Genomic DNA, 23,438 nt, shown 5'->3' on the forward strand with positions numbered 1-23,438 from the left:
CAGATTTTAGATGGAGTAGATGTGATCTTGTTGTAGGGAATTCGTTCATCTTCAGGTTTTAGAACCCTGCTAGAGTGGGTTAAGGTTGCCTTGAAAAGGCTGGTCACGGTTACCCTAGGAAGGCTAGGGTGTGCCCAGGATTGTAACCATGTCGCCCAAGTTATCAGGCGCATAAGGGATGGTAAGGGATGATTTCGAGGACGAAATCTAATTTAAGTGGGGGAGAGTTGTAACATCCTGTTTAATTAATAAATAAATAGATAAAAATTGATGAACGAATAGTCGCCCTAAATTCATATTATTTAGGGGATGCTTGATTTTGGGAAGCCAAATCTTATAAATCGAATCATTCGGGGGTTAAAAAGTAATATTGGGATGTATTTTGAAAAGATTATGGAGGCTAAGGGGCTATTTGGTAAGTATTAGACTTAATTTGTAAAGGATTTCAGGAGGCTGGGTTAAAAAGGTAAATTTCGAACTTAAAATGAAAAGAATTGGGGGGAGCACGGGTATAAAGAGTAAATTTTGGGCCTTTGATGCAGAAGTGTTATGGGGAGGGACCAGTTCTGCCATTATGGCAAACTTTTAATATGGAGCGGGTATTTATGGGTTCTAAACCCTAACCCTAGAGGTCTTTGAATCAGCCGCCAACCCTCCCACCTTGTCTCTCCCGTTTGCGGCCGCAATCACACGACCCCATCGTCGGTCGTCGCTTCCTCACCCATTGAACCCGGAAGACCACCGATATGCCGCCACGAATCTGCTGCTGCCGCTATCTCCGGTTTACGCCACCCGAAGTCGCCACCGGAGGAGCCGAGGGAACTGAAGTTCGTTGTCGGGCAGGTTTTGCTGACGTTCCCAGCCGTCAACGATGTCACTTGCTTGAGCCGTCAGCCGCCAGCGTCCTCGTCGCCATCTCTCTCTCTCTCCTTCCCGTCATTACTCTTGGTGTTGGATGTTGTAAACGGCATGGCCGCTGCCGGAGGCCATTGTGTTGTTGTGGTTATCGTTTTCGGGGTGGATTGCCACCATTTCCCCACTGTGAACGCTCCATTATCTCCGTTTACGGTCATGTCTGTCGTGTGCTGCCACTGTCGCCGTCGTTTTGCGCCACTAGGAAGGGTGGTTGGGCTCGTTCACGGTCAGAAGTGGGCATGGTGGTGTGTTGTGCCGTATGTTGTGATGGTTGAGACTACTCGAGTATTGCATGGCCGGAGATCCGCTGAAATACCCCACTGCCACCACCGTGAGGTGGTGGCTGCCACCACTCGCCACCGCCGGCCAGCACCAGGTGGTTATATGTGTGTGTATGTTCATGTTAGTTAGTGTGTGTATATTTTTGGATTCAAGCATTGTAAATGTAATTGGCAAAAAGAATCATGAAAGAAACTCAAAACCACCACCGTAAGGTGGTGGCTGCCGCCATTCACCGCCACTACCCAAGGTGGTAGCGGGCGGTGCCCCACTAACAAAACCCTAATGGGCTTAAGGACTTGGTTTTGGGCCTATTGGGCTATGAATGGGTTGGAAACCCTAATTAGGGTTTAGAAAACCCTAATATTGGATATTTGGATTTGGGATTTATCGGGACCGCATCGGGATTATTTATTGAACTTAAATTATTAATTAACAATAATCGGCAAATTAACCTAAGACAATATCGGACTTAATACATTAAGTCTTTAATGGGTTAAGTAGGAACACTTAACCCTAATCGATATTTTAGGTGAGAAACCCTAAATTGGATTTGGGTTCTTAATGGGCCAATTGGGAACATGTTATGGACTAAGGAAATCATTGGGCCTTAGGATAGGACCCATTAGAGAGGCTTGGGTCCAATTTGGAAAATTGGGCCATAAGTGGGCCATAATTGGACCTTGAGGACTATTAGCTATTGGACCATCAGAATGCCAATCATTTGGACTGGAATAAGTGGTTGGGCTTTAAGATAAGCCTATATAGAGGTTTGGGCCCAATTTGGAAAATTGGGCCATGTGTTGGGCTTTGGTCCATGGTTTGGCTTTTGGGATTTGAATTGGGCCTTGAATTGAATAAATCTGAGTTAGGGTAATGTAGTCTTTTACCCCAAGTATAGAGTTGTGGTTATGTGTTGGAACCCATTTATTAATTGGGTATTGTTTGATGTTGACAGTTCGAGAATCTGTCAACCAGCAAGAGGAGTTTTATTTGTGGGGCTTCAGCAGTGCCAGGTGAGTCTTCTCACCATACCAATGGGTCTAAGGCACCAAGGCCGGCCCATTTTATGATATCTGGTATACTTGCTATGTAGAAGTGTGTGATATGTATGTATGCATGATATGCAGTATGGATAGCCTTTGTGGCTAATGGTAGAGATAGCCTTCTAGCTAATGGTAGAGACAGCCTTTATGGCTGATGGTAGAGATAGCCTTTGTGGCTAACGGTAGAGATAGCTTGTATAGCTAATTGATATGCGCTAATGGTAGAGATAGCTTTTATAGTTGATTGATATGTGATAATGGTAGAGATAGCTTTTATAGCTGATTGATATGTGATAATGGTAGAGATAGGTTTTATAGCTAAATGATATGTGATATGTGGTAGAGGTAGCTTTTATAGCCACTTGCTTTGTATTATGCGGTAGAGATAACTATTACAGCTAATACGATATGTGTTACGTGGATTGTGTGTGGGGTATGCTCTGGGGGACTCACTAAGCTTCGTGCTTACGGTTTATAGTTTTGGTTTCAGGTATCGTCGATTTGGAAACGAAGGGATCAGATTGATCGCGGTGCACACACCTATGATTTCCGCAATGAATGGTTTTGGGACAAACTCTGATAATTATTTTACTTAATGATGATTTGGAATGTTTGAAATAAATGGTATCAATGTTCTAGCCATATTAAAAATGAAATTTTTACCCTTTATTTTTGGGACGTTACACATATATTCAACTATGGGTTGAAAACCCTGAAAATCCCGGTTCAAGTTTATTATGGACTGGGATCCCCTTATTGGGCCTAATGGGCCAGTAACTTTCAATTTGGGTATTTTGGGCCTAGAAACCTAGTTTGGGCTCTAACTGGACCCACATCCATCGAACTAAAGCAATTGGGCCATGTTGGGCCTAAAATAACTCATCTTATTTCTCATAGGCCATGATGGGCCGTAAATGGTTTCATAAGCCCTAATGGGCCGTAAGCCCTTTTCCTTATCACTATTGGGTCGTGAACCCCCATAAGGGCCCAATGGGCCGAAAGTCTTCTAGTTGGACTATGCAAACTCGATTAGAAATTAAGTTCAAGCCCAACATCTAATTTCCTCCCTCCTCTCCTAAATTCTCGGCCATGAAGAGAAAAAAAATTCAAATGATAAGTGTTTGCCACCTCCATATTGCATGGAGGATATCCATGCATTTACCTCCCATATATCCAAGACTTGCATGGTTATCCAACATACTTCAAGAAACTAGCCTCTCTCTTCTCTCTCTCCCCCATCCTATCGGCCGAAACCCCCTCATTATACCTCATCCATTTTTCATTTCAAACACAACATTCTCTCATCTTTTCCTCTCAAACTCAAGGAAATCCTCTCATACTTCCCTTCCAAAAATCGTGTGTGTGTGTGTGGGTGTTCAAGAGTTCCGCATCAAAGATCCCAACTTGGTAAGTTTTTGTTTAACTTTATGGTTTAACTTCAAGATTTCACTAAAAATCTCTCCTTAAACCACTCTCACTTCATGATCATACTCTCAAAACTCCTTAGAATTCGAAGATCTCCTCTCAAGAACACTTGTAGGGCCGAGAACCTCCTCAACCTCCATCAAAGACCAAAAACAACAACCCAAAGTGAGTTCATACCCCCTATTTTCGATTTTTACATTGTTTTGGGGGAGAATACAAGTTGTTTTGTGTAGATCTATGTGTGAATGCATGATTTTGTGTGTTTTTCAAGTTATATATGTGTTTATGTGTTAAAACTTCATGAACTTAAAGATCTACTAAAGGATGATGATATTGGTATCACATAACACTTATTTCAACTCATCTTACAAGAAAAAGGTCTTAGATACACCTAGATTACTTGAAGCTAAGAAAAACTTTATGAAAGGGGCTAAAATCGACAAAATGGCAAAAGTATGAGTTATTTATGTAACTCACGGCTAGTAAGGGGTTCAAAAAGGAAATTTTTGCTAAACAAAGGCTAATCTCGATATTTGAGACCTTACAAGCACTAAAAATGTAAACATTTTCATAAATGGGCCTTATTTGGGCTTCTCACGGTTTTGGGCCCAAAAATTGGAATTTTTGATCTTTTGTGGGCTTAAATGTCATTTTCAAGAAAGTTGTGCCAAAAATGTAAATATTTGATAATAAGGGTTAAAGTTGCGAAAATATAGTAATTTGGGCCAAAAAGATAAAATTTTCTATAATGGGCCGAATGTGTATATTTTTATAAAAAAATCAAGCCAAGAATAATATTTTTGACAAAAGTGAGTTAAAGATGTTATTTTTACAAAAACTAGCCTGAAATACAAGTTTTGTCCAAAAAGGGGCCAAAATGTAATTTTTACTAAAATTTGGTCTTAATTGTAAATTTTTGGCTTAATGGGCCTAGAATGTCATTTTTTTGCAAAAGTGGGCCTTTTATGCCATTTTGGTGAATAATTGAACTAATACTAACAATAAAATAACAAACGGATTAATTTTGCCATTGTCATATTACTGGGCCTTAGCGGCCCATTAATATGTTTGATAGGTCCTGAATACTATTTATATGTTTATTGGGCCTCCTTGACCCGTTAACATGCGCGACGGACCTTGGATACTAATTTCGTGCTATTTGGGCCTGTAAATACCTTACATGTGAAATGGGCCTTAGTTGTCCTTTTACATATATTTTGGGCCCATGTTATATAATCTTATTCCTATCGGGCCTGGAAATGACTTACATGTTTAGTGAGCCTTAGTGGTTCACTTACATGGTTCATTGGGCCTGGAATGTGTTTTATATGTTTCTCTTCGCGTAAATTCGATTAAGGATCTAGTGAGATGTGTCGGTTGACACCTATTGAGTGTACGATCGTAGCCTGTAGTTATAACCAGAGTCTCTTGGAGGGAGAGCGAGAATTTGTGTATAGATCTATACGGGGATGACACCCCACACCTGAGCTTTTCGCTACAGTTAGACTAAACCAGTCTAGGGTGACGAAAACCTTATTTTATTTTCCGTCGGCGTTCACAAACGCCAAGACAGGCGAAATTGTCATTATTTAGTATGGTTATGACGACTCACTTAGAGGAATTAACATTATGAAATTTACGGGAGACTATTTTTTTCTTCTTTTACAGGCAACATAAGGTTGTCTGGGGGCATTCTATTTACATTATCTTCATTCACTTTTGGCATTCTATTAAACCATAACACACATGCATTAATACAAGATCGGACATAAACATACCAAACTATTTTAAGAAAATATAGGATTTTCTTGTGATTGCAAAGTTATACAAATCATTTTCTCAAACATGCTTATGAACTCACCAACATTTTTATGTTGACCTTTTAAATTAACTTGTATTCTTAGGAAACCGTTAAAGCAGGTTGGGATGAACAAACTAATAGATGCATTGTTATATTTCTATTTCATCATACTATAATTATTTTAGCATGTAATATTTTAACACAATACTTGATGTAAACAATGTACGTTGTAATATTACATGTGTGGTGATGATGATGTTATGTTTCAGTTATATACTTTGTGATGATACTACAAGGATGAAGTCACGCACAAGCCCTCGGACATTTCCGCCGTCTGGTTCGGGGGTGTGACATATACATAGCATACAGATAGTCTTCGGGCTTCTCCGGGTATCGGACCTTAGTCCACTAACATATAAACATAGGTACATGCAAGAGTCACGAATACAACTAGCATTTTATCAACATAACAAAAACATGGGCCGGTATTGGTGCCTTCAACCCACTAAACTCGATAAGGAAACTCACCTCGAATGCTGAATGATAACTAGATAGATCCGGGCCTCGGAAATCAGCTCTACTCAACCCCTAAACAGAAACAATCCCTTAGATACCGATCAATATCTCAAAAACCCCTTAAAGGTCAAACTTGGTAAAGTCAAAGTCAAAGTCAGCGTTCCAAGTTGACTCAACTCGCTGAGTTGTTCTTCAATTCGTCGAGTTTCCTCATTAATCAATATAATTGTGAAAAGTCGGTTCAACTCACCAAGTTCACCCATGAACCCGCCAAGTTTCCCCTTATAGCCAGCAGAATCGGGAAAAGCCAATCCAACTCGCCGAGTCCACCTATGAACTCGTCGAGTTCTTCAGGAAACACACCTCTTAATCCATTAAGTCGCCATTCTCGAAACTAAAAGGTCCACCACTCAGATCTGGGCTAGAATATCGACTAGAAGGGTAAAGCTTCCAACATTACCCTTAAAACCGTCCTAATGGGTAAAGACCCCAAACCCTTAGCTTAAAAGGTTAAGGCTTAAACCATAAGCACTTATACATCAAGACAAAGCTCCATAATACAGATCTTATCCTTAAAGGCTGCTAATACACGTAAAGTTTCCAACTTTACTCTAGAATCCATAAGATGGACTTAATGCATGCATGGAGCTCTTAAGTCCATAAAGTTGGCACCTTTATGCCAAAAGAGCTCAAGAGGGTCATGGATCTAGAAGCATAGCACTTGGGACGACCTTCAACCCCACCAATCACCAAAACATGGCTAAAAACCTCAAAACTAACCCAAGAAGAGATCTATTCAACTATTGAGCAAGGTTAGAACTTTATACCAGAAATATGCTGGAAATAATGCAAAGAATCAAGATCTTAAAGGCTCCAACTTGAATCACCACCTTGCACTAAGCTTCTCCTTCTTCCAATGGCTTTAAACACACCAAAATACACTCTCAAAGGGCTCACAACACTCAAAAAGGCGTTAGGTTTTCGAGATTAGGGTTAGGGACTTTGGAGGCTGGAAATTAGGGTTTCCTCCAGAATGGTCAACTCACCAAGTTAAGACTCCTCAACTCGTCGAGTTTCCTCATGAAAATCCGCGGCCAAAATAACTTCAACACGTCGATTTAGGGCTTCCAACTCGACGATTTCTCCAGGAAAAATGCAATACTTTGAAATTAAATCATATCAGAAATGAGACGTTACAATCTATCAAGTAAGGAACAACCAGGTAGGGTCCGTTAGGTATACAGGGTATACAGTTTGGAAACCCTACTTTAAACACCTCACTAAATCCAGCCTAGACATCATCCCAGTAAGAAGATCAATAAGTATAATGACTTGGAAGCACTAATAAATCTTAATTATAGGTTCATAATAATGACTATGACTATAATTAAAAGTTACACTTGAATAAAGTAACTGTAGCTTAACTTACAGAGTACACTGATGAAAATTGGGAATTAAGTGGGCATATCTCTGACTCGAGAGCTTCTAATCATCGACTACATGACATCGCATGGCTTCGCTGAAGTAACCAGGAACTAGGGAGTAACGAGAATAAGGATTGGAAAGAGCTCCAGAGAGATTGATTGGAAAGGTGTGAGAAATGAGCTGATTTCTAAGGGTTTATATAGGTTAAATTACGGTGCACGACGCGCACCATGTCCTCTGTGTGTCGTGCATCTGGTCAGCCAGGGTGACGTGTCGATTGATGGGTGGTTCCACGTGTCATCTTTTGGGTGGAGTGTTAGTGTGTGTTGTGCATGCTGTCTGTGCGCGGTCGCGTGCGGGAATTTCTGATTTCTTAGAAAATTCATATCTTCTTCATACGAGCTCTGTTTTCGACGGGTTTTATATCAACGCATAGCTATCGACGAGATCTAAAACTTTCATTTAGACTTCGTCTGCAATTTTGACTTTATTCTGAAAATTATATTTTTAACAGGCTTAGATTGTTAAAGTCTGTTAAAAATTCATAACTCTCTCATATGATATTCATTCTCGACTGTCTTTATATCGAAGGATAGGTACTGACGAGATCTTCAACTCTCTGAAGATTGTTTTTCCTAACAATCAACTGTTTTCAATTTTGGTTTCTGAGTCGTACACTGTGATATGTGTATTTTTATACATTATATCTTAATATTTTAGCCTTTATTATTCTTATTTAGAACTAAAAGGTACTTATAATGCTTTGAATTCGTGTCGCTATTAGTTGACGATAGAGCGGAAAAGAAAAGATTGGAGCGGAAATCGGGTTTAGAAGCTAGAATAAAGAAAATATGTTGAAGGCTGCCATTACGCCCAGCGTCGCGTTACGTACGCTAAGCGTACTGGTGAAATAAGGACTTATAAATAAAAAACTAGTGCTTTAAATATTCACATCAAGTTTTTGGCGCCGTTGACGGGGAACGGCTTTCAATTAATTTAGTTTATTTGATTATTCGTTATTTGTTTTTAGATAGTTTTTATTTCATTTTTTTTAGTTTTATTTTCGTTGATATCATTTCACTTGTCGGGAAGGTTTTTGTTGTTATTTGCAGGAATTTGTGATCATACACATTGATTGGCTTTACCTTTTGCATGGGTTTCGAGATTGCAAGCGATTAGGGAATTCTTGACTTGATTAGCCTACTATTTTGTTGATTTGTCCAACTCAATCCATAAGGCGTAGTATAGCAAGGCGTATTGTGGTGGTTAAGTGGAAGACCGAACTCTTGCTATTCTTGACTAGTTAGGTCAACTCTTGTTCTACTTTTAGTTAATAGTTCAAAGAAAACAAAGGAAATAGCCTAACGGGTCCCGAAAGTTGTTGTTTTCACAAACCATTTCTTGCATGCAAGGGATTTAATCAACAATTGTTGTTTGATCTCGACAAAGACGAGTGATCATGATGTCTCGTTTATTTTTATAACGTGTCACTTGTCTGAAAGTTGTGGCTGTTGCAGCAATTAAAATATTAAGAGTCTCCAATTGAATTAGATGGAATAAAGGGAAAATTAAAATAGAAAAAAAAGAGAAGAAAATTTTCCAATAAAATTACGTCCAGCGTACGTAAGTCGGTTCCAAATGTTATAAAAAGCGAATATCGGCCAACCAGGAGGGGGATTTTGACTACCATCGATCCTTAGTCGACAAGTAACGCATATTTGGCCGTTTTGAGGGTCTAGGAGGTGGCCGGAAGGCCGTTAAGCTGATAGGAGCGAAGATCGGAAGGATTAGAGAGCGAATTCATGTCGGTAATCATGTGGTTTGTGAATGTGACCATGCTTAGCATTCCGCTGTGATACTATTACGTTTTTAATGTCTGATTTTGGTGTTGAAACCATTTACTTTATGTTTATGATTAAATAAAACCTTGAATATTGGATTAATTGCTATATTGGATTGTTTGATTTATGTTTAATTTATCTTGCCAGGCTTGTTAAAAGATCCTTATGTGTTAATGACAATTATTTTCTGTTAATTGTTAAGTATATTGAGTTGTATGAACATCTGCTTGATTGCCTGTCTCTTATGATTTTGATGACCATCAAGATTATATACCTAGGAATAGCGAACGTGAAACTAGGATTAACTAGCAAATAAGTAAGTTAATATTTGAGCCTTGTGTGACAAACCATCAACAAGAGGTTAATTGAATTAGTAATTTGATTAACTATTATTACAAGTCTTGCTTGATACGAACTGAACACTAGGAAGCATGTTAGTTTAATCAACTGATCACTGTTTGAATTGACTTGTTTGCTAAAGGATTAGTAATAGCGAACGTGAATCTAATCATTTTAGGAATCGGTGAACATGAATAAATAAATCTCTGTGTGCAATTGTCTATGATTTTTAAGGTGTAATTTGTCTAAACCAAAGTACCTAAAGAGATTTGTCTTCCTGTCAGTCTATCGAGATTTGCTATTAGTTATTCGTTTGAGATTTAATAAACATTCATTTATTACTTTCGTGTGTTTTGTAACCTATAATCAAATATTTTAAATTAATTCACTACCGTTCCCCTTGAGTTCGACACCCTTGCTTATCAAAGCTATACTATACTCGATCGAGTTCACTGCCTGTAAGGTGTGGTTTAGATGCGATAAATTAGGACTTATAAGAAAAAAACTAGTGCATTAAATATTCACATCACACTGTTACGCTGAAATATTAGGAAAAAAAACATAACTTCCTCTCACGAAGTCAGATTTATGTGTTCTTTATATGTACAAAATATTTGTCACATATACTATAACTTTGGTTAAGATTATTTAGGATAAATAATCTTCTATCAAAAAGTGAATTTTAACGCTTATAATATTCAAATTGACTAGCTCGAATATGCGGGTGTTACAATATAAATGATCTTCAACTTTAGGAATTAAAGAAATGAAAGAAGATCTACAACCTCTCAGAAAAACAATTACCTTTTATGATTCAATAGCATAGTTTATGATGTCAGACTTCAAAATACCCCATACCTTTTTATAAAGTCAAAAGTATATCCATGAGGACGCGAAGACTTGTCTCCACCATCACTCTAACCAACTTCCTTAATTCCCAAATTAGAAAACGATGCTTCAAGTGAAATCTTACTCTACTCATAAATCTGCTTAAAAGGACCAAGCTTTGACTTCGGTCTAACCATAGTCAATAATCAAACTTGACTATAAAAATAGAACGGAATTTGACTCTAACCTCCATTGGCTTCAATATACAATCCCCGTATTGTTAAAAAACCGGGGTATAGAAGTGATTGGATCAATGAGAGTTGTGAAACACTTTCAAATTAAAGTATTTCGAGGGTACACTCGAAACTCTCTAAACGGATAAAACTTATAGTATGCAAGAAGAGAGAATGTAGAAGATGTTACGAAAAGTCTATACCCAAATGATTTCAAAATTGATCATATAACAAGAAACCAACTTCATGTCTTAAAAGTGCCACAAAAAGTTACAGGAATGTAACTTTCTGTCCAAAAATTGTGACATAATCTGTCACAAACTAACTTTAAAAAGGGGCCTAAAACTAGGATAACCAGCCAGGGGCTGTCACCCCTTGGACCCCACTCCTAGGGGCGCTGCCCCCGGACCCCGTCAGTTTAGGGGCTTCGCTCTTAAATAGCAGTATACTTTCAACAAAGACAAAATTAAACAGATGTGCATTCCACACCATTCTAATTTGTTCAATAATTATCAAAATGACATTGATCAACAAATTAATCTCATTACACTTAAATAATATTAGTGATATATAATCACCAACACTTACATGATATTAGTTTATTAGGATTTGTTTTTTTATTATATGTTATGATACTTTATTTTTGACATAAATTCAATATTATTTCGTTTAACATTGTTATAGAACTATAAAATTTTAAAAGATTTAATATATACTTATCATAATATAAATGTATGTTTTATTGAAAAAGAAACTTATCCCAACAACAAATATATGCAAGATGGTCAAATTTAAAACCACATATTTTGGTTGGTGAACAAGTTTGAACTTATCCCCAAACATTGGTAATTCAAAAGAAATTAAGCTTAATTAAAGAAACATTAATGTGCCCACTGAACATGGTAAGAGCTCCCACCAACAACAACCCTTTCAGCCATTTTCACACCCTCTTTCCTCTTCCCTCCTCTTTCAAAATTACCAAATTGTTTATTCTTCCCCAATTTTCCATTGTCGGGTTCTTCTGCATTTCTTAGTCCCACCAACTTCAACTTGCATCGATTGACTTTTCTAATGTCTTGTTCCTAAGAGTTTCTTTAATCTGAAATTTGATGAAATCAACCATTTCATTAATTTAATCGTTGAGAAATCAAATAATCTGATGATTCTACATTTCATTATCCCCAAAAGCTAATAAGTAACACCTTCCACATATAGAAATGATTTGAAATGTGGGCAATGTTGGTTTTGGGTTCCACGTAGGACTCACCAACCCCCAGCCCCTATCCTTCCTTACCAACTTTTTTCTGCGTATAAATACCATATCACAAACTAATTATCACAACCCAGAAAGCGAATCGATTCTTTTGCTTTCGGGTTTTTTCATTTTTGTTGGTGGGTTTTGTGTGGAAGAAACTTCTAAGGCAATGGGTAGTCTTGGTGTGTTGAGAAATACAACAATGGTGTGTGTGCCATTGATGAGACATTCCGTCGAACAGATGGTGGGCGATATGTATCAGGCGAAGATGGAAGGTGCAGACCTTATCGAACTCAGGCTTGATTGCTTGAAGGAGTTAGACCCTCAACGAGATCTCCAGACTCTTCTTCGTAATAAACCACTTCCGGTTGCCGTCGTCTACCGGTATGTTTAATATGTACATTTATCATTGCACATCGTACAAGTGTTATCTGCATATTTTTTGTTCAAAGTTCAAACTGCTTCTCTGATTTGGGATTCGTTCAGGAGGCGCTCCAGATGTACATACAGTCATACACCCTACATGGTTTTTTAACTTTTTATGATTTAAATATTTATTTATTTATTTATTCTTAAATTATCAATAAAGTTTTTATATGATAAAAAATGCAAAGTAAAATAACCTTTCTAATCCAATATTTAATTATTACAAGTTTTTCATAGAATGATTTTTGAGATAAATATAAAATAAGAGGATTCAAGAGCTAAACCAAAACGCACACTTTAACATATTTATTATACATTAATTATATGGATGTTATTTTTGTTTCTAAGTGAATGAAGTTAATATTTATAAATTAAAAATATAGCTGTGTGTTGTCAATTTACAAAAGGTCATCATGAATCACGACTCGGGGAGTTCTTTCTATTGGGTAGGTAGCATTTTTATTTTATTTTATAATATTACATTCGTGATTATATTTCGAAGATTTTGTTCAATTACAGAATAAATTTTTCTGTATTTAGATGATATTGGATGAATGTTTTAAATTAAAATGCTCTAATAGATATAAATGAAAATAGAATAATATAATAAATATATCAATGCTTCTAGCCAAGATAAACATAGATAAACATAAAAATATAATAATATGATAAATATATCCCCAAATTGTTTCTAACGTAACAGTTATATTTTTTTAAGTCGAGTGTTCAACGGATATAAGGTGGAATTAGGATTTAGGAGTAGTTTAAGAGAATATTAGATTTTGTTGTTAAAAATAGTAATAAGATTTTATTTTGATATTTAACTCCAAAATTAAAGTTAGTATTCCTAAAAAACGGTTAACAACAAAATAATTTGTTAGGTCTATATACTACCCTTATTTTTTATGAACTTTTATTTGCATGTTCTATTTTTCTACATAAAATTAAAACTCTTGGGTGAATATTACTCTTTTTAGTGTAAACTACTCAACTCCATTTATTGTATGACAAAAAAGTAAATCAAAACATTAAATAAATCAAAACTTGAAGTCTATTTTACTCAAAAGTGCAAAGTACAAACGTTAAAAAAAATTTGCTCTTTATTTTCCATTATTCTGCCTAATAAACCTATGTTATGGACAGGGTGCACCTTCACCAGTTAATATTGGAACTATTTAATTTTCTTTATAATTCTTGAAATCAATATGAATTTTCAAGATTGTCTGCTTTTGTATTTATGTCTGCTTGTATTTTTGCTCATAAGAACCCTTTTTTTTTCTTTTTTTTCTTTCTTATTATTCATTTGAGGAGGGCATGATATTCGTCATTTGTGAAATCTCAAGTTTGTTAATTCACAAAACTAATGTATAAAAGTTTATATCTTCAATAAATCTGTACTAATTACCTAGGAAAATAAGTAGATTTGAATTTGAATTTTATAAAAAAAAAAAAAAACATCTTATTATTTACTATTTAGACAACTTAAAATAGAAAATTACACAATTTTTTAAAATACTCTTACCCCTTCCAAGAAAATGATTTACATGTCATCTTAAAATTCAATAGATATTTTTTTCACAGATTCAAAGTTGTCACCTATATCTATTATTGGGTAACTCCAAAATATTGAATTCATCGTAATATATTTAATTCAAAAGAAAACGTCTATCTAAAAATTTAGCATTTAAAAAAATACTAATATTTTAGACGTGCAAAACATGTAGGTCCTTCTGGCTAAATCCAATTAAATACAGTATCCAATAATCTCGACTCTCAAAAAAATATTCATAAATCTTTTTTTTCCTATTTGTTTTATTTATGGGTTGATGAACTTTAACTTCAAGTGAATGTGTATATGTTGTTTTTTATTATATTTTCAAAATAGTTATTGAATAATTAATAATTACAGTTAGTTTTGCCGAAGACCCTAATGTTCTTTTGTATTGAAATGACAACATCTAAATTTAACAAAATCCATTTTAATGCTAGTTTAATTATTTAACTTTTATACAAAAATATAAGAGAAACATATCATATGCCCTGTGGTAATAAGATAAAGGTTGTGGATTTCAGGTAACCACAAAAAAGTAAAATAAATAAATAAATCATGTTTGAAAACAAAAACCAAAATAAATAAAAATAAAAATAAATAATATACAACTGTCAAGAATCTGAAAATGTGTTTGTCATTAATTGACTTGGATTCTTAAAGCCAATTTGTTAACAATAGATCGTGACTTCATATCTCCTGTTTTTATGTGCCCCCTTTGTTTTTTAAAGAAATAAATTGCTAACATTTGATTAAATATATAAGTTTATAAATTTTTTCAGAAGAAAGTTATTAATTTCATTATTTAATTAGCAATGAACCAAATGAATATAAAACTTGTGAAAAAGTTCATTTTGAAAGGAAAAACGTACAATAATGACCCAAGAATTAAACAGGTGACTTGAATTCTTTATAAAATCATATATTTTAGAGGCTTTGGCCCGCAAAAATTATATATTTAGCACATGGGAGTCATTTAAAATCTTAAAAGATTTTCGGACAATAGTACATAAATAATCAATCCCCATGTCACCATCGTCCATGATAGAAAATTCAAGAACTCGTCAATTTTGAAAGTTGAAAATTTACAAATTTATTTTTTAATTTAAAATAATAATAATTAGGAATGATGTTATAATGGCACGTTGAAATAAAATCATTTTTGTTTCTAATCTTGTTACAAGGTGTTGTGTTATGTTTGGTGCATCACAATTAACTTATAAGGTTGTCAGCCTATTTATTGAGTTTTTTTTAGTTATCCCATATATTTCATTTATAATTATAAAAAAATAAATAAATCTTGTACATATTGGTTTTTATATAATTTTAAATATTGCAGCTAGTTTTATTAAATATTTTTTTTATCGACTAATAGCTAACCTTTTAAGTTTTAACTAACAAGCTATCTTTCTAATTATCAATTAGTTTTTTTAATAGTGGCCAAGCATAACATAACTCTGTTTTCTTGTTGTATAGGCCAAAATGGGAGGGTGGATTATACGATGGTGATGAGAACTCAAGGCTCGAAGCACTTCTACTTGCTAAAGACTTGGGGGCAGAATATGTTGATTTTGAACTTCAGGTACTTTTTATAATAATCATATAAAAATATAATAAATCAATGCCAATATCTATAAAATAAGAGACAAAATAGCTATTTTTATACTTATTTTACAAAATAACCATTTCTTTTTTACTTTCTTCACAAATAACCATTAATTTCATTGTGGGCTTAATATGAAATCACTATTTTTGTGAAAAATTCCCCTTATTTAATACATCTTTTAACTTTTTTCTCAAAATTTACCCCAACATTTCAGACCTAACATTTCAATTTCTCAGACCTAACATTTCAATTTTGAACTATGATTTTTTTTTTTTTTTTGTAAAAATGGTTTTTGAAAATTCCACAACACAAAAAAAAAACCCTTAATTTTTTATGTTTTTATAAAACATTATAATTTTTGCAATATATGATCAGTTTCTTAGTGCACATTAATTTTTTTAGTTTTTAATATTTTTTAATAGGGATTTTACAAAAATGCAAATTTCGTACCCAGTAGTGATTTTGTAGTAGACCCGAGACCTATTACGAAATTGACGATTATTTATAAAAAAGCAAAACAAAAATTAATGTGACTAGTTTGTTAATAAAAAGTCAAAAAATAAAAATAACTATTTGATGAAAAAAGTTGTTGTTGGGTTTGGTTTTTTTTTTTTTTTTTTTTTTGTCTTTTCTTATTCTATAAAATGGTAAAGATTTAGTTAAGTGGCATAAAAATATTAAAGAACTCAGTTGACACTTTCCACTATAATTATTATTAGGTAGCTTCTGACGTCATGGAAAAATACAATCTTAATCATCGTAAAAATTGCAAGATAATTGTATCTTGTTTTGTGGATGGGATTACATCTTTGAAAGAAGATCTAAGCCATCTTGTTACAAGAATGCAATCTACCGGAGCCGATCTTATCAAACTTGTTACCAATGCAACCGATATTACAGAATTATCTAGAATCTTCCATTTGCTCTCTCATTGTCAGGTATAAGTTTATTTTGTTTTTACCATTAAGTCATGTATAGATAAAATAGCTGAAAGAGTAATCATGTGTGAAAATGTTTCTTAGTTAATGGGTTAAACACTTAATCAAGACAAAACGACTTAATGAGTAAATGGGTTAACCAAAAAACTTGATTTAATGTATACACTAACCCTTCATTTATGTTTCCCTTCTTTTTTTCCTTGCAACTTGTTTTTTGGCGATCAAGGATAAAATGTTTATTTATTTTGGTTCTTACAAACATTTTATCATTATGGACAAAATAACTTAATGGCCTAAGCCAAAATTTTGATTTAATGTATTAAGACATTAACCTCTTATTTATTTTCCTTCCACTTCCTCTTATGTTGAAATTGATAAATATTATAAAATTTGTTTTTTGAAAATGTAAAATGTTCATTTTGTTTCATTAGATAGTTTTTGTCTAAAAAAACAAACCTCATGTATACAACACTACAACATTATCTTTTATCTATGAATTCCTTTTCTTTTTTGGGCCGAATAAACTGTCTTAATATAAAATAAATGAATATTTTATCCATTATCTATCAGTAACTTAGGATTTGGGGTATGTACAGGTACCACTAATTGCATACTCAACAGGAGAACGGGGGCTTATTAGTCAATTGCTAGGTCCAAAATTTGGGGGAGTTTTTGTGTACGGATCGATCGAAGGAAATCAAGTACCTGGTCTACCAAGTCTTGCGAGCCTTAGAGAAGCATATGGAGTTGAAAATATCGATGCGGATACTAAAGTTTTTGGCCTAATTTCAAAACCCGTAAGCCATAGCAAAGGCCCTATTCTGCATAACCCTACTTTCAGACATGTCGGCTTCAATGGAGTTTATGTTCCTATGTTCGTTGATGATCTTAAACAGTTCTTTAATGTTTATGAAAGTCCCGACTTTGCTGGTTACAGGTGCGTCTATTTGTCCTTTTAGCAATCACGCCAGAATCCATAAATGAAATGAATTTGATTGTGATTTATGTGTGGAACCCACCTTTTGAATTTGTTTGACTTATTTTGTATTTGATTATTGTAGTGTTGGAATCCCATACAAGGAAGCAGTAATGGAATTTTGCGATGAAGTCCATCCTCTTGCTCAGGTTTGACTTCATCATCTTTATATAATTTAATCTCATGATATTAAAATTTTGCACTACAATGCTATACAATCCCTAAATAAGAAAAAAAAAACGTCAAAACTACAATGTTGTAACATAAATAAATGAAAGTCGGATACTATAATCTAACACTTTTTTATGGAAATTTAACTAACTATTATCTCTTTCACCAGTCCATAGGCGCTGTTAATACTATTGTAAAAAGACATAGTGATGGAAAGCTCGTTGGTTATAATACGGATTGTGAGGCTTCTATAACTGCAATTGAGGATGCTTTAAAAGGTAACAAAAAAAAAATCAAACTTTAATCATTATAGTGAATTAGGTAGGGACCACTATTGTATTCTTTTTTGAATTAAATAGCATCTTATTTTGCAGCTCGAGGTCTTGTAAATGGAGAAGCATTGCTCCCTTCTCCTATCACCGGGAAACAATTCGTGCTTGTTGGCGCGGGAGGTGCAGGGAGAGCTTTGTCATTTGGTGCCAAAAGTAGAGGCGCACGCATTACCGTTTTCGATATTGACTATGGTATGTGTACTATTTGTAACTGTCTGAATATAAGTAAATGACCATTTTACCCTTCTGTTTAGAAATAATGATGTATAACAAATGATTGTTTATCTGAGTCCCACTAACTACATGGATGTGTCACACTACTGAATGAGACTAAATTACGTTTTAAAAAAGAAATTCACAAATAATATTAAGAAATGTTTTTTTGGCTTAATCCGTTAAGTCATTTTACGTCAGAAAGAAACAATCATGTCTAGTTGCTTAGATTAAGTACGTAGACGGTTATACCGATTATGCCCGCTATGTGAGTAAATGACCATTTTACCTTTTTGTTTAGAATATGATACTAAATAATATTTTATTGTTTGTTTGTAAAAGAGAGAGCGAAAGCACTTGCTCTTGCAGTATCGGGTGAAGCTATACCATTTGAGGAGTTGTCTAACTTCCAACCAGAAAAAGGCGCAGTTCTTGCAAATGCAACGCCCATTGGGATGCACCCAAATAAAGATCGTATCCCCGTTTCCGAGGTTCGTTTATTCACAAAAGTTTTTCCAACTTTCTATTTAGGGTTTTATTTTATTTTTTTGACCAAATGTTTTTATTTTCTTTCTATTTTAGGAAACCTTGAGAGATTATTCCGTTGTCTTTGATGCTGTTTATACACCTAGAAAAACCACACTTTTAAAAGACGCTGAGGCTGCTGGCGTCATCACTGTTAGTGGGGTCGAGATGTTCCTTCGACAGGCTGTCGGCCAATTTAATCTTTTCACTGGTGGCAAAGGTACATGGGTTGCTGAGGGAGGGATAAGACCATTTTGCCCTCAGATATGTTGTTTTATTTTTAGTGTTTATCTGAGACGTTGCGTTTGTTTTGTTGCAGCACCTGAAGAGTTCATGCGAGAGATTGTTTTATCAAAGTTTTGATTGGTTTACAAGAAAACGATTCATTTGTGATTATATTCATGATTAAATAATTTAAAAAAAAAACAAACTGATCCTGGAGTTCAGAATCAGACGAAGAGTTTCTGATGTGGACATGGGTTGCTGCTGTTCATTGTTTGGTTACAATTATGGTGTATATTTGTAGACAGACTTAATGTTGTACAAACTCTTGATACCATCCCTTGATTTTTTATTGAATATCCAATATCCACCCTTGTTTCTCCGAGGGTTATTTATCACATAATTGTCCGTTAGGTGACTATTGGGCCCACAAGAAGCCAATCCACATTGAAACAGGAACTAAAACTACAAACAAAACTCTATCAAAAAGATTATTTTTGCAAGTTTGAAATTTTTTTTGGACTTTAGTCAAAGAAAAAAAAAATGCAAACCACATAAACCATTAGTTGGATTTAAAATGCATTTTCTAATATACACGAATGCCCCACGACATTTGTCATGAACCAAAAAAGGTGAACAATATAACTCAACTCGGCCTCTTGAATGTTGAAAAGACATAAATGCTAAAATGCCCTCATCATCCTCGCAATAAAAAAGAGACAACACTAAAAAGTAATGGTCAAATATATGATTCTTCTCAAACTTTTTAACACCAAAAGGACATAAATTTCCAGACAAATCTAACAAATCTGCCCCACATATACAACAAAAAAAATATCCAGGAAGTTTTTTTTGCTGCTTAGGACAACCTACCATTTAATAATTCTTGGGTACAAATATAATTAGACACAAGTTAAAAAAAAAATTACATGAAAATAAGACCACCTATAAAAAGTGGCACAAAATGGAGAGGCTTTTTAATTTGCATATATAAAGCTTACAATTTTCACTAACTTTTCAAGTGCCAAGAAGGTTGACTGAAATTAGTTACGTTAACCTTCATTAGACCCATTCAAAGGGCAATCCTGCATAAAGATGGCTTAATGTCAGAATCAGGAAACCAAACAAATGCAATTAAGCATGTAGGAATAGCATTTATTCATAGTTACATGCAAGAAATAGCAATGTACTTTTTATAGCGTTTAATTTTTTAGAGTATTGTTTTCCAAAAAATTACATTGTACTTTCATTGTTCACATTTAGGTATTGTCTAATACAACGTTATACTTTCAGTTTTTTTTTCTTGTTAATATATTGTACTTCAAATTTACCCAATTATAGCATTGTACATTCGGTTTTTTTTCCTACAAAAACATTATTCTTTAAAAATCTAACCAACTATAACAATGCTTTATAAATATAATAGAAACAAATGAAAGTGGAATGCTACAAAACACAAAGCAGTTGAGAAATATACCTTTAAGCACTGCAGGATTGATGGAATAATAATAGTCTTCAAGATCATCTGGTAAAGAAGCCGTATCAAGCTCAAAAGATCCAGGTGGCACTCCAGCTCTTTCTGCTCCAGTCAGTTTTGTTGATGGGATTCGATGGGAGAATCTTAAATGTTCATTTCCAGGGATTTTTCTGTCATTTAGTCCTCCCCAAGCTGTTTTTTTAAACAGACTTACAAACCCTTTGACTTTGACCAATAAAGCAACAGATACACTGCCATTAACATGCACATCAAGAATTTCCACAATATCAAATTTGAATTTAGTATGGTTTTCTGGGTCTGAACCCCATTTGATGTCCCAGTCCTTGAATAACGCCCATATTTCACCTTTTTGGGGATAAATAACAAAAGAATTTCTCTTCAAACCGTTTTTATAAACTATCTGATGAGAGTACATGAGACGATCTTTTGTTTCCTCTGATTTACCACCCACAAATTTCCCACATCCAACGGGTAACCCTTCTTCTGCCCATTTTATTTCAGATTCATCATTTGGGTCAGCCTCTAACCAAGTGATCTTCAACTTAAAATTGCGTGTAAAAACTTTCCTAATTTTTGCATAGAATCTTGGCATCCCATCAACAGAATCATAACATGCCCAGATTTGGTCAACTGCAAAACGATCTTCTTCTTTATCTTTGTCAAAATTACTGAATTCTAAATCCAGGCAGTTTACAAACTTACTATCATCATCAAGATTCACATGGTTGCCATTTGGCATGCTTCCAGCAGCTTCCTTGTACACGTCAGCACGGGATCCGGGAACTTCCGGTGCTGCCCCTTGTGCAGTTATGTCATAGGCAATGAAGAGCTTCGAGCAATGCTGACACCGCAAAGGTCTGTTTACAAACTCTCTGTCATACTCGTATTTTATGTTGCAAAAAGGGCAATAAGTCCCGAAAGATGCCCGAATGCTTGAATCGGGTGGTGGTTGTTGATGAGGATTCACACCACTGAAGTGAGAACTCGGGACATCACTGATGTTTTGACCTGCAAACTGTGTAGTACATTCTCTCTTATCTGAAAGTATCATATTTGCTTCAACATGCGCACTACAACATTAGCAAGCTATAGCGACGACGAATTCGGGCTCTCTCCCGACGACATGTCGTCGGCATAGGGTATAACAACGACATGTCGTCGGGATAGAGTCGTCGGCATAGGCGTGTCGGCATAGGTCAATAGTGTTGTCGGTATAGATGTCGTCGCGATAGCTTCACCTATCACGACGACAAGTCGTTGGGATAGGTTTCGTCAATCATATTTTCAGGGATAAAAAATAAAGTTTTATTAACTACCTATAGCGACGACTTGTCGTCGGTAAAGCTATCGCGACGACATGTTGTCGCGACAGGATTTGTCTATTACGATGACAAGTCGTCGCTATAGGGTTTTAACAGGACCCAATGACATACCTATAGCGACGACATGTCGTCGGGATAGGCCCTGTTTGTTTTTTTTCCAATTTTACAAATTTAGTACATTGCCATTCCTGCATTTTTAACAAATCCAAAACACATTCCAACATATATCAATTGAAATACATTAACTAAGTACCATTGTTCAAATTCAAAACATCAAATTCAAGTAGTTAACTAACATTGTTCAAAACACTAAAAAAACATCAAACATCATTATCATAATCATATCCTTCTCCTTCTTCTCCTTCTCCTTCTTCTCCTTCTTCTTCCATCCTTTCGGCAACTTGTTGAGAGGTAGTTGCTTGTGTGTTAGAGTTGAATAGAAAGTTAGGAAGTGGTGGTGGTTGGAAGCCTGGAATACATGCCGCCAATGATGCATTATATTGTTGCAAGTATTCTTGCATTTGTTGTGCATCAAATTGGGATTGAGATTGGGACGATTTTGAAGTGGAAGGTCGTTCATTTGGAATTAAACCGAAGTTGGCGGTTGGTCTCCTACCCACCCCGCGAGCATGCTCGCGTCTCTTCCCAAGGGCACGTTCTAAACATTCTTCCTCGTCTACTATTCCGCCTTCCCCAACCTCGCTTTGCATTTTCTCATATTCTTTTTGAATTTTTTCCTAAAATAAAGAAAACAATAAACATACGTTAATTAAAACAAACAACTAAACTTAAACATTAAAATAATAATAATATTCCTTAAACAAAAAACTATAATTAATAATAATAATATATTTAAACAACACATTCATTTCGTTTATCACTTACCCAATCTTCTTGTGCTCGACTTGTACACCAACCCGAACCTTCTTTGTAGCGCATTTGTCTCCAACCCTCAATATGTTGCGGTTTCATTCCCATTTTTTCCTATAATTAGTGAAATCAATAAATATATTTATACAAATGTTAATAACACTTTTAACTAATACTATAATATTTTATTACCTCTAAATAACATCGTTGAGCATAGGGTCTACATCCGTGAGCACTTGTGTGCGGAAGTTTCGACCTACAAATTTTATTTTTGTCCGACGTGCGTCTGTATTCATTGGTCAAAAATAACAAATCAATCATTTTGTTCCAAGCTTCGGCGGACCAATCAGTCGGTGGACATCTTCTTGCCCTTTCCACATCATGATATCCACCAACTCTATCAAAATGATTTTTCATATCATGCTTGCGGTCTCGATAAGCTCTTTGCATGTCTGCTTGGATACCCGCTCGAAGGGGTTCCCACAAGTCTGTGCCCCGGTACCTATTTAGATCAAAATAAGTCTACAAAAGGAAAAACATATTTGATTAGTAAAAAAATATTTAATAAGTGTAAAATTCAATACATATAAAATATATTGTATACTTACTTCTAGCTCGGGATATAAATCATCTTTGAATTTGATAGGAACACGACGTCAAGTATGATAATGCAACGGTACCTTTGATCCCACCAGATTTGAGATCAGTCTGACAAACATTTGCCCGTTGTCCCCCACAAATCGGTACGTCCGCCCGGAGATATCAATTCGCAAATCCAAAGGATTACACTTGTTGTTTTCATACTCGTCGTACAAATTTAAGTTTCTCCCTTTGCCACGCTTATTCACATTCACATTCTTCGCTTGTGCTACATTTACATATAGAAT

The 23,438-nt window shown here is 34.9% G+C and overlaps 2 protein-coding genes across 2 annotated transcripts; one reads left to right on the forward strand and one right to left on the reverse strand.

Annotated features, from left to right (window-relative positions):
• The first annotated feature begins 11,819 nt into the window (after positions 1–11,819).
• LOC145108766 (bifunctional 3-dehydroquinate dehydratase/shikimate dehydrogenase, chloroplastic-like) lies at positions 11,820–19,264 on the forward strand. The gene is made up of 10 exons (XM_079045843.1): positions 11,820–12,287; positions 15,355–15,460; positions 16,204–16,422; positions 17,019–17,359; positions 17,484–17,547; positions 17,739–17,847; positions 17,944–18,093; positions 18,457–18,605; positions 18,697–18,859; positions 18,959–19,264. Exons 1-10 carry the CDS (start codon positions 12,073–12,075, stop codon positions 19,000–19,002), a joined length of 1,560 nt encoding a protein of 519 aa, XP_078901969.1. The 5' UTR covers positions 11,820–12,072; the 3' UTR covers positions 19,003–19,264.
• Positions 19,265–20,196: 932 nt separating this feature from the next.
• On the reverse strand, positions 20,197–21,050 carry LOC145106366 (uncharacterized). The gene is made up of 2 exons (XM_079043362.1): positions 20,339–21,050; positions 20,197–20,225 (listed from the first exon to the last, which is right to left on the reverse strand). The coding sequence occupies exons 1-2, from the start codon at positions 20,949–20,951 to the stop codon at positions 20,197–20,199; spliced, it is 642 nt and encodes a 213-aa protein (XP_078899488.1). The 5' UTR covers positions 20,952–21,050.
• Positions 21,051–23,438: the final 2,388 nt, after the last annotated feature.

Source organism: Lactuca virosa, chromosome 4 (assembly GCF_052849685.1).
Source record: "Lactuca virosa cultivar CGN04683 chromosome 4, Lactuca_virosa_CGN04683_v6, whole genome shotgun sequence".
NCBI lineage: Eukaryota > Viridiplantae > Streptophyta > Magnoliopsida > Asterales > Asteraceae > Lactuca > Lactuca virosa.

What these genes read in the sequence shown, in the direction of transcription:
- LOC145106366 (XM_079043362.1), bottom strand. Translation starts at nt 20,951, where the DNA reads ATGCCAAGATTCTATGCAAAAATTAGGAAAGTTTTTACACGCAATTTT. An exon ending in CAATCCTGCAGTGCTTAAAG is followed by an intron (nt 20,226 to 20,338) that starts GTATATTTCTCA and finishes ATGTTTTTGTAG; the next exon opens with GAAAAAAAACCGAATGTACA.
- LOC145108766 (XM_079045843.1), top strand. Translation starts at nt 12,073, where the DNA reads ATGGGTAGTCTTGGTGTGTTGAGAAATACAACAATGGTGTGTGTGCCA. An exon ending in CCCGACTTTGCTGGTTACAG is followed by an intron (nt 17,360 to 17,483) that starts GTGCGTCTATTT and finishes TGATTATTGTAG; the next exon opens with TGTTGGAATCCCATACAAGG. An exon ending in AATTGAGGATGCTTTAAAAG is followed by an intron (nt 17,848 to 17,943) that starts GTAACAAAAAAA and finishes CTTATTTTGCAG; the next exon opens with CTCGAGGTCTTGTAAATGGA.